Raw genomic sequence first — 17,620 nt, 5'->3', positions numbered from 1 at the left:
TGTCAGTGGGAGAGCTTCAGAGTAGGAATAAGAGATCCTCCGGAAAAGGGCTTATTTTCCGGAGAATCACGTCTAGACTGGCGCTTTTCTCCGGCTTATCCCCAAGCCGAAAAAAGTGGCAGCCATGTTAATGCAAAAACCGCGGGGGATATTTAAATTCCCCATGGATTTTGCTATTCCGATGTGTCTAATCTGCATCCCTTTTCCGGAAAAAGGGTGCAGTGTAGACACTGCCCTCTTATTTTGAAATAGCTATTTCGGAATAAGTATTATTCCTCATAGAATGAGGTTTACAGACTTTGGAATAAGCCATCTGTTATTTAGAAATTATTTCAAAATAATGGAATGGATGTGTAGCCACTCTTGTTATTTCAAAATAACACTAGTTCTTTTGAAATATTAATGCAATGTAAATGCACCCTCAGTGTTCTGTGCTGTTATTAGCTGTAATTTACCCCTAAATGTCTTTTAAGAGTCCCGGAAGCAGTGGAAAAGTTAGTAATGCTGCTAGAAAATATTGACCTCCTGTGGTTTGGCAAATTCTCTGGTCTTTACAGGTCAGGTCCTGAGGATGCCAGACTGGAGAGGTTCATCCTTTGTCATGTAGTTGGTCTTAATAAGCAGAGAACTACAAGTTTCAACTTGCATACATCCTTGTGGGTCAGGAGATAAGGTTTGTCAGTCAGTAGTGAAGTCCTGTTTTCTACAGAAGCAGCAGGTATCTCTTTTCTGTGAGATGAGCTTTTGAGTTTGAATAGTCCAGCTTTTGCACATTATGGAGCAAGAAAACAAGTTAAAATACTGATTTTTTTGTACTGTTTGATGTAATGGACTTAAAATAGATGCCTTTTAAATTCAAATATAGGATTAAAATCTAAAATAAGTATCATTGCATGTAACAGCTCCTCTGTACAGTTGTATGCAAAAGACAAGGACCTGTTCAGATTAACGTCAAAGGAAGCAACAGAAAGCCTAAAATGTAAAACTAATTGCTAAAAAGATAATAAACTTTAAGGTAATAATTCATAACAGGTGTCTACACAGTGCCAAATTGTGAAATAAAGTACTATTCTGACAAATCCCTTAATCCTTGTGGAACAGGGATGCCGGAATAGCACACCCATTATTTTGAAATTTATTTATTTCAAAATAAAGGGTGTGTTTAAAAATGCGGAATAGCTATTTCAGGATACTTCTAATACCCTGAAATAGCTCTGCTGTCCAGATGTAGCCAGTGAGGTCTCATAGAAAAAGGAGATGTGGAGAAACACAATAAAACTTAGAATTAACTTAGCTTAGTTATATCAGAAGTTGTCTTTTTTAATTGAGGGTGAAGTAAACATATATTGAAATTATATTGTGTAACTTCTCATAATATTTGAAATTATATATGAAAACCTAATTATTCATAGTTGAAATAAATCCAAACTATTTTTCCAAAGCAATGCATTGCATATGTGTAGATCAGTTGCTCTTGAGTACATTAAAATATATTACTTTTACTTGTTTCTACCATTTTGTATTTGAAAGCCATGAGCATATGAAATGTAATATTTTTCCTATTATATATTCTGTACCAGAGACTGACTTGATATTCAATAGATGCATGTTGAGTCTCGGGACTGACTTAATTTCAGACATGGTTTTTAGCCCCATTAGGTATTTGGCTAACATAAATCCCAAAAGAGAACTGTGCTACTGGTATTTGTCAGCTCTTGACAGAGTTGTAGGCATCCATTGAGCACTGACAAATTCATGGCTCGAAACCAGACCAGCTCACCTATATGTTATGTTGACAATAAAAGATTATTTGCTTTTTATCTTAGATTAAAGGTCTTTGTGGTCTATCCAGCTTTGTTTCTTCTGAGACTAGTTCCTCAGATCTTATTGCTAAAAAGACAGCTGTATTTTTATTTTTCACTAATGTGATGAATTACCTATATACTTAAAGGTCACAAAAAGGTTCCTGTTATCCAATGTAAAACAGTTTTCAATATCATGCTTACAAATGTTTTAATTCTGATCAGATACAGATAGACATAGTTTGTATTCTTTTTCTGGAGCAAATCCTGCTTTGATTTTAAATAGAAAATGGACATAATCATAGGGAAAGTGTCCTCTAATTTTTTCTACCTATGTGTGGAATAAATGTTATTATGTGCACCAACTTATGTGCAGCTGTGCACCACCTGCAGAAATACATGCTGCTGGCTATGGACACTCTGTTAATCAGCTGGGTGGCATTTGAATCTCTCCTGGGTGGTCACCCAAGTGCTCACCTTTCAAGGAACACTAGCCATGGGTGGGCTGCAGTCCTTTCACTTAGCATCTAGGCCTACCCACAGCCCTGAATCCATAGGCTGGGAATGCGTTAGTTGTTCCAAGTGAGGGGTGTGCCACTTGTTAGCAAGGCTGAGTGGTACCAGTGGGACCAGAGACTAGGGCAGCGCACAGTGCCATCAGGAGAGGGAAATGGCAGGCTGTGTCAACAAACACCAAGCTGGTGTTGGGAGTAGCAAACAGAGCTTGAACCCTGGTGGGTCCCCTCTGCCCCATGGATGTGCCCTGCAGACTATGTGCCCTGGGCAGCTTCGTATTCTCTTGCATGCTGAGCAATAACGGTTGGCTGGAGTGAGGAGTGGGAGGCCATTGTTGCCTGTTCTTTCATGCAAAGATCAGTGTGCACTCAGTTTTCCTGTCTTAGCTATGCCACTGAAAAAAAGATCTGCCCAGATACAAATTGTTTATCCCCATTTGATCCACAATCCTCAAAATCTGCATCTGTGGATATAAAGCATATATCTGCAGGTTTGTAGGGCTCCAATTATGAAAAGCTCAAAGGCCAATCTCCAAAGTAGAGGGGTTCAAACTTTCTCCCTGCCCTGGTGCTTTTGTTTCTGTTGGGAAGTCCTGTGCTTTTGCTTTTAAGAACTTTTTTTCTTTTTATGGGATGCATCCTTGAAGCTCTTTGGATTTAGTTTTCACACTGTTGGAGGTACCTGATCCTTTTGTTGATTCAATCAAATATGTTGTTTGTTTATCATCACCCTGTATCTTCATCATTGTCTGGTCTAGTGAGTAGTACTGCTATTCCTCATGCTACCTAACCCTTAGCCCTGGTCTACGCTAGGTGATAAGTTCGAATTAAGATACGCAACTTTAGCTCCGTTAATTCCATAGCTTAAATTGAAGTATCTTAACTCATATTTTGGCACTGTCTATACTGTGGAAAGTCAAAGGCAGCACACTCTTGCTTCAACTTCCCTTACTTCTTGCAGAAGTAGGACTATCAGTATTGATGGGAGCGCCCTCTCAATTCAAATTAGTGTGTCTTCACTAGACCCACTAATTTGAACCCTGGGAGATTGATTACAGCTACTTCAATCTTATCTGTAGAGTAGACATGGCCCTAGAGTAAGAATCCCCTGATGAAGAGTTCTTACACTGTAATTGTCCTTGTCTGCAGAGACCATCATATATGGTTCTCACCCACCCACTCACCTCCCCTTTTAGAAATTTTGTTTTTAAGGTGGTAAATATAGTCTTTATAGTTGTGCACAAGTGAGTATTTCATTATTTTACTCAAAAAAGAAACTGACAAATGAAATTACTAGTGGGCTGTACCACTCACATATTCCAGTTACTGATGGGGGAGTGATATGTAAGGCCTTCCACAACTAAATAGTGTTAGAGTTCATAGCCAGTGCTGTGATAGAAAGTGAAAGAGTGAAAATTCTGTGAGATATCCTTAAACAAATAAAATTGCTAAGTTATATTCCCTTCTAATACAACTTTCTGACATAATATTTGCTTTAAAGTAGAAAACAAGCTTTTCTTTGTATATAAAACTCCAAGGCTACAGTCAGAAAGATATTAGCCACTCAGACAATTTTTAACAGATTTTTGATCACGCAGGTCATCTGTAATCAGGATGCCATTGCAGGATGTTCTCAGGTTTTGCAGACTAATTAAAATATTCCAGATGCGTTTGGATTGTCTTGACACAATGATTTAAATATTATAGATAGAAGTGAACCAAGTTTAGGGTGTTCCCAATATGCTTCACAAATGTCTCTCATTTCAGTCTAATTTACATAGGTTCATATAAACCTTCACTTTTATTGTTTTACAGTATTTACATTAAAAACTGGAATTGTAGAATTATAAATTCAGAAACTGGATTTATGCCAAACAAATGAATCCCACAGCACTAAGCTCCTTGAATGAATAATTTTTATTCCCATTATTTACAGGTAAGTTTGCATCCCACATTAGGGCTTTCACAGGTTGAGGTCTGATACCCAAAATTAATTTTAGGAAGGGAAACAGAATAATGGTGTAATATTTTAAAACACCTGTCTGGCAGTGGAGAGATTAGTTCCATTTCCATGTCTGCCCCAGAATTCCTCCAGAATCTTGGGCAAGCGATTTAACTTAAGCTTTATTTTTTCCAGTTTCTAAAATGTGGATAATAAGATATCCAGTATTGTTGTGAGGCTTAGTACACTGCACATTGTTAAGGGTATTAGATGTAAAAGTATTGTTAGGTATTACTTTGTCTAGAATTATGTCTTAGTTACATTTGAATGAGTTATTAATTCTATACTTATCCACAAAGACAAACTTTGATACAATTTCTGGATGAGTATCATGCCTACATGTGCACTGATGCCAGTTCAACAGTAATGGAAGCTTAAGTATGATGGTAAATTTTTAAATTATTAATTTGTATTAAAGTTGTGTTTAGATGACTGGGGTCTAATTGTGCTGGACACCATTTAAAAATACAAAGTAAAAGACATTCTCTACCCCTAATGAGCTACAATCTAATTAATCAAGAAAAACAGAAATTGAAGGAACATGACAGTATTCAGAACCCTTGAACTTTTGACTGATAAAGAACAAGTTGTACAGATATGTATGTGTATCTGCAGATAGCTTGTAAAGTTTTCATGGATATCTAACTTCACACATGGCTAATTAGATGCTGGTGGTCTCAGCTATAAACAAGGTAGCACATAGTCTTTTGGAAACTGAGCCCCAAATAAATGATTTAATAAATTGTTAATTATTCTAACTCTTAAGAAGATTTGAAGTGACAAAATGCACCTGGGGATAAGGAGGGAGTTTCCTAGCTTTTGCTTGAAAGCAAGGTACTTTCCATTCACTTACTAACTCACTCAGGAGTAGTGTTAACCTTTGAACACTCCTTTGAACACTCCTACTTTGTGAGGGGGTGGAAACCCAGAATAGAAGATTGCCTAAGAGGGGTGATAGAAGGGGATAAAATAAGTATTAAAAGAAAACTAACAGAGCGGCATGGAAGGGGGCCAGGGTATTCCCATAGAGCAGTGGTCACCAACCAGTAAATTGGGATCTACTGGTAGATCTTGGAGCCTCTGGCAGGTGATTTTGACTGGTTTGTCCAAGAGGCTATCAAACGCTGGCACTTCAGCTGCCCGTCCCCGCACTGCTGTGCACCTCCTGCCCTTTGCCTTGGAGCTGCCCCTCCCCCATCCCCCACTTGCTGGGCAGAGCAGGGAAGGAAAAGAAGGGGGCACTAATGTCAGGGTGTTCCCTCTCCCATCCTGTGGTTTATCTCCACAGAATGGAGGGGGGCACAACAGGACTTGGGATGGAATTTGCTGGCTGCTTTTGAGAGTAGTGCAGGGCCAGCACAGAGGTGAGCCTGCCTTAGCCCCACTGCACCACCTGTGGTAAGTAGTGTCCAGCTGGAGCCTACATCCTGAACCCCTGCCCCAGTCATAAACCCCCTCGTGCACCCCAAGCCCCTGTCCTAACCCTGAGTCCCCCCCATCCAAACTCCCTTACAGAGTTTGTACCCTGAACGCCCTTCTGCCCCCCCAACTTCCTGCCCCAGGCTCAGCACAGAGCCCCTCGCATTCCAAATCCCTTGACCTAAGACCAGAGCTTGCACCCCAACCCTCTGCCCCAGACTAGTGAAAGGGAGGAAGAATGGGGGAGTGAGGGAGGAAGGAATGAGCAGGAGCGGGGCCTCAAGGAAAGGGCATGAAGGAGGTGGGGCAGGGGTATTTGGGTTTGAGGTAGATCGTGGATTGCACTTAATCTCAAAAAAGTGATCTTGTGCTTAAAAAGGTTGGCGATCACTGTCATGGAGTCACAGGCACTACCAACGGGGACAGGGTATCTTAGGAGAAGAGGGCGCTAGGCAATCAAGTGGTGGTGAACTGGGAGCTAGAACTGGGCAGCACCTGTGGTGGGATGTGGGAGAGAGCAGAGAATTATTCAAAGGTGGGAGGGGTTGAGAAAATGCATGTGTGCAAGGGAAAATAACAACATTCTGCACAAATACCCTGATCAGGCTTCATGCTTCACATTGGTGGGAGCCAGAGTAACATGGTTCCCACAATGCTGCCAGATCTGCCCTAGCTGCAGGATCTGACTGAGGTGTACTGTCCTCTCCCCATGTTTGCACAGACGGGAGGCTAGGAGGATCCTGGAACTGTAGAGGATGGAACATGAATCCCTGCATCCCTGGAACATGAAGGGGATGGAAGGTGCCCTGGGGATGGGGTGCAAAGGTGGTGATGTGTCCTGGATATGGGCAAGAGGGGGTAGACATGGGATAAAGGACTCCAGATAGGGCCACAAAGAGCACCAGGGTGAGGAGTGGTGACGTAAGGATGGGCGCAGGTGGGAGAGGAGGTGCCACAGGGATGAGAGTGGGGAGTAAGAGCGTGCAGGGGTGAAGAAGGAGGCGGTGCCACAGGGATGGGTGCAGGGGGAAGAAGCTAGGCGGTGCAGAGGGACTGGCACAGAGGGAGGTGAGGGGAAGGTGCCGTGGTGGGGACGGTGCACTCGAGGACGTGCAGAGGACTGGAGGGACGATGCAGTTGTGCGGACAGTGCAGGGAGGCGGAGAGGGGGAAGTGCCGGGAGACGAGGTGCCATGGGGGCGGGAGCGCCGAGAGGTGAGGGCCAGAGTGGCCGAGGGAGGGAAGATGCCATGCTGGGAGTGGGACCGGGGAGCGAGGGAGCGGGGGGGGATGAGAGGGGCGCCGAGGGGAGGAGGTGCAGCGTGGCTGTCTGAGGGAAGGTGCCGCGCTGGGGGCGAGGGGCGGAGGCGCAGAGGGATGGATGCTGGCGCTGGGCTCCGGGAGGCTGAGGAGCTGGGCTGGAGCGAGGCAGCACCGCAGGCGGGTTCCGCGGCCCAGCACAACAAAGGGAACAGGGCGGGGGGGCGGAGACTTGTCGCCCCGCCCCGCGCGCCGCCCCGGAGCTCCGCGCCCCGCAGCCGGACGAGCTCGCAGCTGCCCCTGCCGCTGGTGGTCTCCTAGCAACGCGGGACCCTGCGAGCCGGACACGCCGCGCGCCGGCGGGGGGCGAGCGGCACCGGCAGCCCCAGCGCCCGCCGCGGAGCCTCCCTGCTCCCGGGGAGGGGCAGCCCCGGGCCACTGACCCTCCCCCGGCAGAGCCACCTGGCGGGCCCGGCCCGGGGGGCAGCTGCTTCGCTCTTGGTTCTGGGGCTGCGCCAAGTGCCCGCCGCCGCCTCCGGGCAGAGGGAGACAAAAGCCCTTTGTGAGCCGGGCCGGGGGCGGATGGAGGCACCCGCCGTCCCTGCGCGGAAAGGACCCGCCGCCTGCCGCCGCCAAGTGGCTTTGCGCGGCGCTCGGGGGTCCCTGCGCTCCCCCTGACATGCGGCGCCGCGCGCTGCCCCTGCTGTGCCTCCTACCTGCGCAGGGCGCGCCCCTCCTCCTCCGCCCGCTGCCGCCGCAGCTGCCTCGCCTCCCCCGCAGCCACCCGAGGCCACGGCGGGGCTGAGAGCGAGCGAGCCGCTCAGCCGAGACTTGGCCGCCAGGACAGGGAGAGGTGCCGTCTGCTTCGCATTATGTGGATCCCACTCCTGGCTTTTCTGACTGCTGGAATCGTCTCTCTGCAGAAATGCCAGCGAGGGCCAGGCCCCGTGCTGCGGGCAGCCCGTGTGCTCGCCGCTGTGCCGGGGCTGTGCCAGCGCCGTAAGTTGCCGTGCTTTGTCTGCCTTCGCGTGTCTTGCGCGCTCGCGAGTGGGTTGAATGGGGCGCAGTGGCAGGTGAGCGGCTGCCGGGCACGTTTGGAGAAAGTGGCGCCTGAAAGGCGCAGCGCTCCTGACTGATAAGAAACTGCTCGCCGCTTAGGAGCCGTAAGTCTTGGGAGCCTAGCGCTTGACAGCGATAGGTTGACACACAGGTCGGGGATGCCTGCAAGTGCCTTCCCCGGTATGCCCCTGCAACGCCGCCTCTCTTGAGGTCAGGTGCAGCTGGCCTATTTTACCTACTGTCTGGCCCTGTCCTTGAATCGACTGTCTATAAAAAAAGAACTTCAGCGTTCCTGGGAGAGCAACCCATACAATTAAGGGGGTGAAAGTAATTCACATAATTTCATGGTGTCACACTCTCTTTGCACTAGTGTGTTATTCCAATGTGCTGTTTTTAGGATGGGTAATAGAGATCTTTGCAGTACTAATGGTGGCGCAAAGGTACAGTTTATAGTTGGAATAAAAACATTAAATTCATTAATTGTCTTTAGCTCAGTGTGGGGCAACATCTGATCAAAGTAAAGGTAATTGTCTCCTCCCCTCCTAACCTGCCCATCTTCTAAAAAGAAAAGAAAAGACAATATTAATGTTGAGAGACAAATTGAAAACTTAAATTCCATTACATGTAATATACAGGTGATATTACAAACAAGTGTGAGCCCAAAAGTGCAGGCCATGGGACACTGATATGCATTGACATATCCATTGAGTTCAGTAGGGGTTTGTGCATACTGAAGCCATCCATGCAAATAGTTCTAAATTCATAAAGAAATTTAGTCATGAAATGAATGCCCCCCCTTCTCTTTTTAACCTTCTGCACTAGAAACAGGTTTAACTAATTTTAGTAATTTGGTAGACTAAAATGTACTGTTACGTATTGGAATTGTATGCCAAGTTTCAGCTTGGAGTTAATTAAAATGTCCAAATTGTAGCCTTATAAAATAAGATTTATGATGGCAATAGTTCTTATCCTTTATTAATTGTTGCATATGTAACAAGCTAATGTCTAATTCAATAAGATGTACTCAGTACTATTAAATGACATAATATGGAATAACTTCAGTTAATTTTTATGGGGTGGGGTTTTTTGGTTTTGTGGTTGTGTTTTTGGTTTTGGCTTTATTTTTGAATTAACAATGAACCAAACTAAATGTCACTGAGAAAACAGTTTAATATCAAGTTTCTTACGAAGCAATGACATCCTGTATTTGGTATCTTCTATACTAAATGAATGAGCACATTGGCCCTTGTGTTTTGACCTGCGATTGGACTGAGTTCAATATAGGCTGTCTTTGAGGGAGTGGCTAGAGTGACTAAGCCATTTTTGTACTATTGAATACTTCACATCTCTTCCCTCTCATTCTGCTGCAACAGCCCATTCGAGAAACATATAGCAGTACAGAATAATTGGAGCAGTCATGCCTCTTTGCTCCTTCCCTGGTGTGCCCCTGTGCCAGGTGTGATAGAAGATCAAAGTTCTTGCTTCCATCCTCCTATACCCCCTATTCCAATTGAGGTATCCTCCATAAGGAGCCACTTTGGTTTGTGACTTTTGTATGTTTGTGGAGCTGGTGTACGGAAGCAACACCAGAGGCCACAATTCAGATCTGTGTTTTTGCTGATCTGCACCCGTGAAAGAGAAAAATAAACATGTTTGCATGCAGATCCACGACTAATATGTCAACAAGAATGAGTGAAATTCTGTTTTAAATTATGTATTGTTGATACCAATATATTATTTTATTCTATTTAACTGTTACATGTAATTCTACTTAACAGTTGCATTAAAAATAGATTCTATCTTCACTTATACCCATGGAAGTCTGTGACATGGGAAGTTAGTTGCATGTGTGTGTAAATGAAAGTACAATTTGATCTTTCATTTGGATTAAGGTTGGAACACAAAATAAAATCTGAGAAACTACTGTAAAGTTGCACGTCTCACTAAATGACCTCTAAGCACAGATAAAAGATTAGTTTTTCTGCCACTGACAAAGGATCTCTTGTTCAGAAACTTTTACCAAAGGAAATTACAGTTCAGTTAAGCCAAATAAAATAAATACCTGACATGAGAATGAAACTTTCGCAAAATGAAATTTGCCAAGTAGCCATTTACACAGATCCTAATCTTAAATACTAAAAAACAAATACCTCCTAATTTAGTAAACCACTGAATGGAACATCAAGATAAATAGAAGACATTGCTATACTGGGCCATGTTAATCAGCTAGCTCAGGGGTTCCCAACCTGTGGTACGCATACCCCGAGGGGGTACGAGAAGCTTGTCAAGAGGGTATGGGGAATATTTGGTAAATAACTAGATTATCCTAACTGAAATATTCCAAAAGTAGTAGTGTTAGTGAAAAAAGTTGTGGATTCTAGAGTATAGAATTTATTTCCTTTCATATTGAATAGAGGGTACGGGAAGGTTTACTAAAAGCCAAGAGAGTATGGGGACCGAAAAAGGCTGGGAACCCCTGAGCTAGCTAGTGCTATTGACTTCTATAGAGGCACAGCATTAATTAACTCATCTTGTTGACAACTATATAGAACAATAATTCTACAGTTTTTGTTAGTTATGTACACATATGAACCTTTTCAAAGAGCTAAATTCTGAGGAATAGTTGCTAAAGATTAATAGGAGACTGTGGATTTAAATCCCAGAGGTGGCTCAAAATAAGCTTTTACATTTGTCGAAGTTCATATACTTTGGTTCATATACTTTGGAACCTTAGAAATAACAAGATTCTGATCCCTGTGTAAACCTTAAGTAAGCAAGCTTTCCCCTGACCACTTACACAGGCATTGGGTGTTGTGGAATCTTTATCTCTCATCTGGAGCCAGAATTTTGGAAGACCTATGTTAACAGTTCCACAGCTGCCTCTCCAGAGTTGACAAAACTTTTAATTATTTGAGTTTATATTCTCTTTATTTCAAGTTTTATGTGGAGGAGAAGGGTCTGGTTGGGAGGGATAGGAGAGTGGAAGATCCTGTGGTCATAGCATGGGCAGATGTCTATTGGTCTCACCCAATAGAACAATTTCTAACTCCAAATATAATGCTCATGTTTTTTCTCTGCTGCTCCTTTATTATTTTGCCAGTCTTAGCACATCTCATTGTCATGTTTGTTTTACTATCAAGTGTTTCCTACTTCGTTAATGTGTTACTTCTCTATGGTATTGGGGGAAAATATTCAAACCTCCCATGAAGGAAATGTATTTTAAAAGGAGGAGGCTGGGAAATGCCTCTAAGATAAAAATTGAAACAAATAGTGTATTTTGGTAGTGAGTTAAAGCATGTGGGCAGGCCTGCCTGTTGATTTCTTTTGCTTGTTGGCTCATTTCCATTGAGGAGTCAGTGAAAGCTGTATTGTATAGAATACTCAGTATTCAGAAAGCTCTGCTTTTTTCCTGAGTCTTAAATGAAAACAATCCTGCAAGAAGAAAAATTTCTTTTTTAATGTTCCTCAAGCTTGCTTGGGTAATCCTTTTTGGAAGAGACTTCTCCTCCTTAGAGAAGCAAGCCTAAGTGAGAAAAAATTACTCTTAAACATGTAGTTCTTTTTTTTTTCTGCTCACCCACTCATTATTTCCTTCTTAATATGCCTGGTAAATATCTTTTACCAAAGACATGAATTGCTGAAACAGTTTGCTTTTCAAGGTACCCACTTCGCCTGGACTACAAATGCATTATCTTCTTGTTCTTATGTTCTTTCTGTTGCTTGTCCATGATGAAGGAAATTAGCCCCTATGAGGAGGACCCAGGTGCAGTGCTCTACACTATAGAAGTCTCATAAATTTGTTCTAGTTTGGGACAGGTTCTGAGCAGTATGTCCATTGAAGGGGGCTCTCTGTACACCTTATGCACCATTGATGAGATTGTCTGCATATAACCAATATGCTGTAGCAGAAAGGAGCAATGAATGGAAGTTAGGGATGTACTGACCAGGAGTCCCCTTACAGGTGTCCAAAGGACAGCAGTTGCTTTTCTGCTCCTTAAGCTTCTTTGGAGTAATTGCTGCAAACATGTTCAATTGCAGTCTCATGGCCTCTATTAGAAATGATAATCATATTCTACCAATCAAAGATCTGAAATGGATGGCTCTTTTCATTCAAATATAATCCATGTCAAACATCCAATCCAGAGCAACAGTAAAATATTGCTGTTTGCTCTTTATCGTAATGTTTAACAGAGTTAAGAAAATCTGCATCAAATAAACCCTGACCTGGTCAGCCATTTAACAAAGACAACTAACATATGAAATAAGTGAATGTTATAATCTGCTTGTGAATTAACAAAGAGCACGAGTACTTGAAATATTTTACAAACATTCCCTAAAAAGAGAAGATAAGAATGTTAGAAACACCTATCACAAAGACAGCTCCTGAAGATGAAACCATTTCAGTACCAGAAATAAGCACAAGTATAGCAAAACATAAAGCCACCAACAATATAACCTTAACATTAAAAATCAAAATATGAGTAATCCCTTAAAATACTATAATTATCAGGTTTTGATCACTGTTAGGTAGGAAGCTTATGACAGTATAATTAGATTGCATAAGCTGAAAATATTTCTTATTTGATGGCTGCTAGCATTTTTTGAGACTATAGTCATGAGGCCAAATTAATCATTAACATAGTCAATTGTAACTCCATTGTAATGAATGGAAACTTATTTCCGTTCTTGACCGTTAAACTCTCAGTGCAGAAAAATAACTGAGATCACAAACATAGGGATATTATTGCATGATGAAAAGCTGATACATGCTAGCATTATTATTTTATATTAAGATTATATAATTTATATAAATATTGTGACTGCTGTATATCTTATGCTCTGAGTGTAATTTTATGAGTGCACTGGATGTAAAGAACTATAGGTTGAACCACTCTAGTTCAGTACTCCATGGTCCTGCAACATCCATGGTCCAGCATGGTTTTAGTTAGCCAGATGTCCACTTATCATGAGTGTGGCCAAATTTCATACAGTCCCATAAAGTTTGTTTACAGCTACCAGTCCTGGCTTTTAGCGTTCTATGGTGTAGTTTAGCTCTAATTTACCTCTAAATGTCTTTTAATAGCCCAGTAAGCAGTGGAAATATTGGTAATGCTGCTGGACAATATTGACCTCTTGTTGTTTGGCAAATTCTTTGGTTTGGCACTGGTCAGGTCCTGAGGGTGCCAGACAAGAGAGGTTCAACTTATCCAAGCAACATTGAGTGGATCTGGTAACTATGTCACTCAGGAGATAATTCACACTGAACTATATTTCCAAAGTACTTGTGAAAAACCATATAATATCCTTAATAGTGGTATATAAATATGGCTTCTGTTTTTTCAGGGGGAGGAGGGACTGATTTCATTGGAGGGCAAAGTTCCCTCTAATCTTTTCCATACATATATGGATTTCTCCGTTCATGTGCAGAATACATTTGTATGTGCACTGGGAATGTGAATGTGTACACAGCTAACTGATGAGCCTGGGCTCATTGGTTATTCCTCATAGTTACATGCAGAGTGGGGAGAGGAAGTGGGGAGTCAGTATTCAGAAGAAGCTGGCTTAGAAGCTGGCTCTCAGTACGCAGCAGATCTTGGGAAGCCTACTGCTCTCCTCCTTCCTCTCCCTCCTCCCCCCGCCATACTGCAGTCTCTGATACAGAGGCAGCAGCATGGGGGTGAGGGGTAGGTGAGCACCAGTTCCTGTAAAGCTGCCTGCTGCCTGCAGGAGGCAGCAGTGTGGAGGGGTAGAGTGCAGGTGGGAGCCAGTGCACATGGGGAGCCAGCTTGTAAGACAACTCACTGCAAGCACCAGGTCGGGTCGGGGACCCTATGGGTAAATATGTAACCACTAAAAATTTCTGCAGTTACACATTGACAAAAAACTTCACATTTTAACATTTCTAAGGCACCAACCCGTACTGTACAAATGCGTACCACCAGTAGAAACAAAAGCCTAGCTGTGGTCATTTTGCTAATCAGGTGGGTGGTGATGGAGTCTCTCCTAAGTGGGTGAAGAAGTGCCCAGTTCACAGGAAACAAATAGAGAGTTGTATTTTAGTAATTTTTGAATCCACAACCTGAGGTGTTTGGGAGTCTTTCCCTTGGTATATATATGTGTACTATACTGTATTACTCTACTGTTACAGCATTATGTTAAAGCACACTATGGAACCTGTCGTGTGCACCAGCAGGATCTATGGGCATAAATGTATGCATTACAGGTTAGTGTGCTTTAGAAATCATGTCCTCCAAGTAGATAACCTCTTAGATACAATACAGGGAGCTTACATCTCACCTTAATAAACAAAGTGCACTGGAAAGCAGTGAAGGCAGCACAGAGTAACTATTTCTGCTCTTAATTGGATAAATGCCAATTTCAGAGTGGGTTATTTATCTTTTTGTTTATTAAGAGAGTGTTTTATCGTTTTTGGTTAAACCTTAAAATCAGAAGCCCTTTGTATGGAAAATTCCCTGAGCTTATACTGGAGCCTGGTAGTCCAGACGATTTAAAGTAAAGCTGGCTTATCAAACCTAATGCTTTGAAAATAAAATACTAGAGGAGAAAAATGATTTTTAAATGGACTCTTATCAAACTTTTAGCATCTAAGAGTCTGCATTCCAAATTATATCTCTCTCTTCCCAGTCAATTCTAAAGTCAAAACCCTTTTCCGAACTTCTGCTTTTTTCTCTGACCTCATGAAAAGACTCAATGCCTCTTTCCCATCTGCTTAGAATAGAGTAAATTATGATGAACAAAAGAGAATACGCCTCATTATTCTGTTCTAAGCTGCTTGAATGGCATTAATTAAAATCATTCCATTTCTGGCAGTTCAATATTGAACTTGATTGTTAATGTAAACGGACTTAGCTATTTTATGCAGTGTTTTGAAAAGGAAGAACAGCTCTAATGAATTAGTGTACTGTCCATTGTAATGGAACCTTTCGAGAAGAAAAGTAAACTCCTTGCCAGCCATTCAGGATTCCCTCTTGTTCTAATGGCAGAACAAGAATAATGCCTTGAGCAAAATGTTAAGTGTTTCAGGAGGATAGGAATTTACAGCATCAGAAAACTGCCAAGAAAACAACTTCTAGCAGAAATAAGTTCTGTATTTGCCTAAGCTCAAGTATTTGCAATGTTCATAATTGAACATTCTCTTCTTATGTTTCTGCATTTTCCATTGCTTCATTGTTATGAGTCTGAAGTAATTTCTACCTGCTATTACCGGTAATTTGCAACGATAATGACTAACAGTAATTTATAACTATTAAAAGAACTGGAGACTATGCAGTTTCCCCCTTTTTAATTTTCTTTAATTAGCATCTTTTGTAAGGAATATGCCCTGACTGCAGGCAGCAGGGTGTTCTAGGGCAGGTATTCTCAACTTTTCTCTTTCTCAGCCACTCCCCCCTGCTATAAAAACTCCATATCCTAGCTGTCCCACAACTGTTTTTCTGCATATACAGTACGGATGTCAGTGTGTAGTCGACTACATGATTAACCAATAAGCTTGGACTTATCAGTTCATCCTATCAACTACACACACTCTCCCGCCCCTGCTGCCTCTGTATCAAAGGCAGCAAGGAGGGGGAGGTGGGAGCTGATACCCGCAGGGAGAAGGCTTTTAAGAGCTGCCTGCCCTCTCCCCTCCTTGCTGCCTCACACAGAAGCAGCAGTGCGGAGCAGTAGGCAGGAGCCGGCATGCATGGGGAGTTGGCTTTTAAGCTGGCTGTCCACACGTGCCAGATCCATTGAGCCACTTGCCCCCTTGCCTCCCACAGAGGCAGCAGTATGAGTTGTAGGCAGCCGGTGCTTGCAGGGGAGCTGCCTTAAAAGCTGGCTCCCCATGAGCACTGGCTCCTGCAGAGCCACCTGCCCCCCGCCCGCCAGCCACTGTTGCCTCTCATAGAGAGCCAGCAACACGGTGATGTGGCGGTAGGAGGGAACTGGTACATGAGGGGAACTGGCTTTTAAGCACGTTCCCTGCAAGTACTGGCTCCCACCACCTCTTGCCCTCAGGCATGTAAACATGTAACTGCTAAAATGTCCAGTGGTTACACATTTACACAACTACCCGGAAGTTAACATCCCTAACATATATATTGGATTAAAAGACAGGGCTGGCATTAGGAGGTAGCAAGAAGGGCAATTGCCGGTGGCCGCACACTACAAGCAGTCCCGCAAAGCTAAGTGGCTTGAGCTTTTTGTCCTGAGCCTCTGAGTGTCTTTAACATCAACAAAGCTCTCTGGTTTATTTTGGCAGACCCCCTGAAACCTGCTCGCAGCCCCCTAGGGAATCTTGGACCCCCAGGTTGAGATGTGCTGTTCAAAGAATAATTTTTTTCAAATTTTCAAACTAGTCTTTGTTCCCCTTGATTTCTTTGGGAGTTAAGATTGCTTATTGCCTTGTAGGATTGGAGTTAAAAATTTAAAATACCGAAATTTTTTGGCATGTTCTTTTTGTACCTTTTGCATCAGTATAGCTGCATGTTATGTTTTAGTATTTATGTCTCAGAGGTGTAGCTGTAATAACAACAAGGAGTCCTGTTGTACCTTAGGCTATGTCTATATTGTAGTCTTCTTGCGGAAAAGCATATGCAAATGAAGCACAGCAGGGAATATTGCTGCGCTTCATTTGCATTAGTAATGAGCAGACGTTTTTGAGCAAGAGGGTTTGCAGAAAAACGAGCCGTGTAGATGGCTCCTTTTTGCACAAAAACACCCTCTTACACAAGAACCGTTCTTCCTCAAAATATGAGAAAGAACGGCTCTTGCTCATGAGGGGTTTTTTGTAGAAAAAGGAGCCGTCTACACTGCTAATTTTTGCACAAAAGCCTCGTGCAAAAATGGCTGCTTATTACCTATGCAAATGAAATATGGCGATATTCCATGCCACGCTTCATTTGCATATGCTTCTCCACAAGAAGGCTACAGTACAGACGTAGCATTAGAGACTATCATTTATTAGAGCATAAGCTTTCATGGGTAAAACCCACCTCATCAGATGAATTGGAGTGGAGTTTACAGAGGCAGGGGAATATATAAGGACAAGAATAGAAAGAGGGTACTTGTCTAAATCTGTTAATCAAGTCAGGGTGGAAGTGGCTCATTTACAGCAGTTGATGAGGAAATGTGGATATCAAGAGAAGGGAAATGGTCTTTGTAGTGCTTTAACCAGTTAAGATTCTTCTTGAGTCCTAAACTGATAGTATTGAATTCCATAGATATGTTTAATTTTCTGTCCCTAAAGGAGAGGAGGTGTCTCCTTTTAACATTCTCATCCCATCTGAAGGTCCTCCATATTTTTAGCTCAATTGTGAGACTCTCCAATTTTTTTCACCTTTTGTTTTACATTCTGTGCTCAAAACCCTTTGTCATGGCAGCCTTCCTTCCAGCCATTTGACTGATTTCCTTTCAAACCACATACATATGTGGTGCCTTACCACAACATAGTTGTTGCTTGTTTGGCTGTGTCTGACAGGCACTCTATGATGCCTGGGGAAATCTCATGTCCTGCAGAATTGCCACCATTGCACCAAACTGAAAGCACGAACCCGCAGAAAT

The 17,620-nt window shown here is 42.8% G+C and overlaps 1 protein-coding gene and 1 long non-coding RNA gene across 4 annotated transcripts in view; one reads left to right on the top strand and one right to left on the bottom strand.

The window, feature by feature from the left end:
• LOC142827324 (uncharacterized) overlaps positions 1 to 7,851 on the bottom strand; it is a 51,297-nt gene extending 43,446 nt beyond the window's left edge. Inside the window, exon 1 of the long non-coding RNA XR_012902009.1 lies at positions 7,714 to 7,851. This is a non-coding gene — a long non-coding RNA (uncharacterized LOC142827324). The remainder of the gene's footprint in view (positions 1 to 7,713) is intronic.
• ITGB8 (integrin subunit beta 8) overlaps positions 7,088 to 17,620 on the top strand; it is a 96,300-nt gene continuing 85,767 nt past the window's right edge. Inside the window, exon 1 of one of the 3 annotated variants that reach the window (XM_075922240.1) lies at positions 7,088 to 7,996. In XM_075922240.1, the coding sequence (XP_075778355.1) occupies positions 7,870 to 7,996 (127 nt within the window). In that variant the 5' untranslated portion in view covers positions 7,088 to 7,869. The remainder of the gene's footprint in view (positions 7,997 to 17,620) is intronic. The other 2 variants (XM_014581219.3, XM_006138342.4) reach the window with 2 other exon arrangements.

Source organism: Pelodiscus sinensis, chromosome 2 (assembly GCF_049634645.1).
Source record: "Pelodiscus sinensis isolate JC-2024 chromosome 2, ASM4963464v1, whole genome shotgun sequence".
In the NCBI taxonomy this organism is placed as follows: Eukaryota; Metazoa; Chordata; order Testudines; family Trionychidae; genus Pelodiscus; species Pelodiscus sinensis.
Note: the sequence above shows the minus strand (reverse complement) of the source record. Positions and strands in the feature narration are given on the sequence as shown.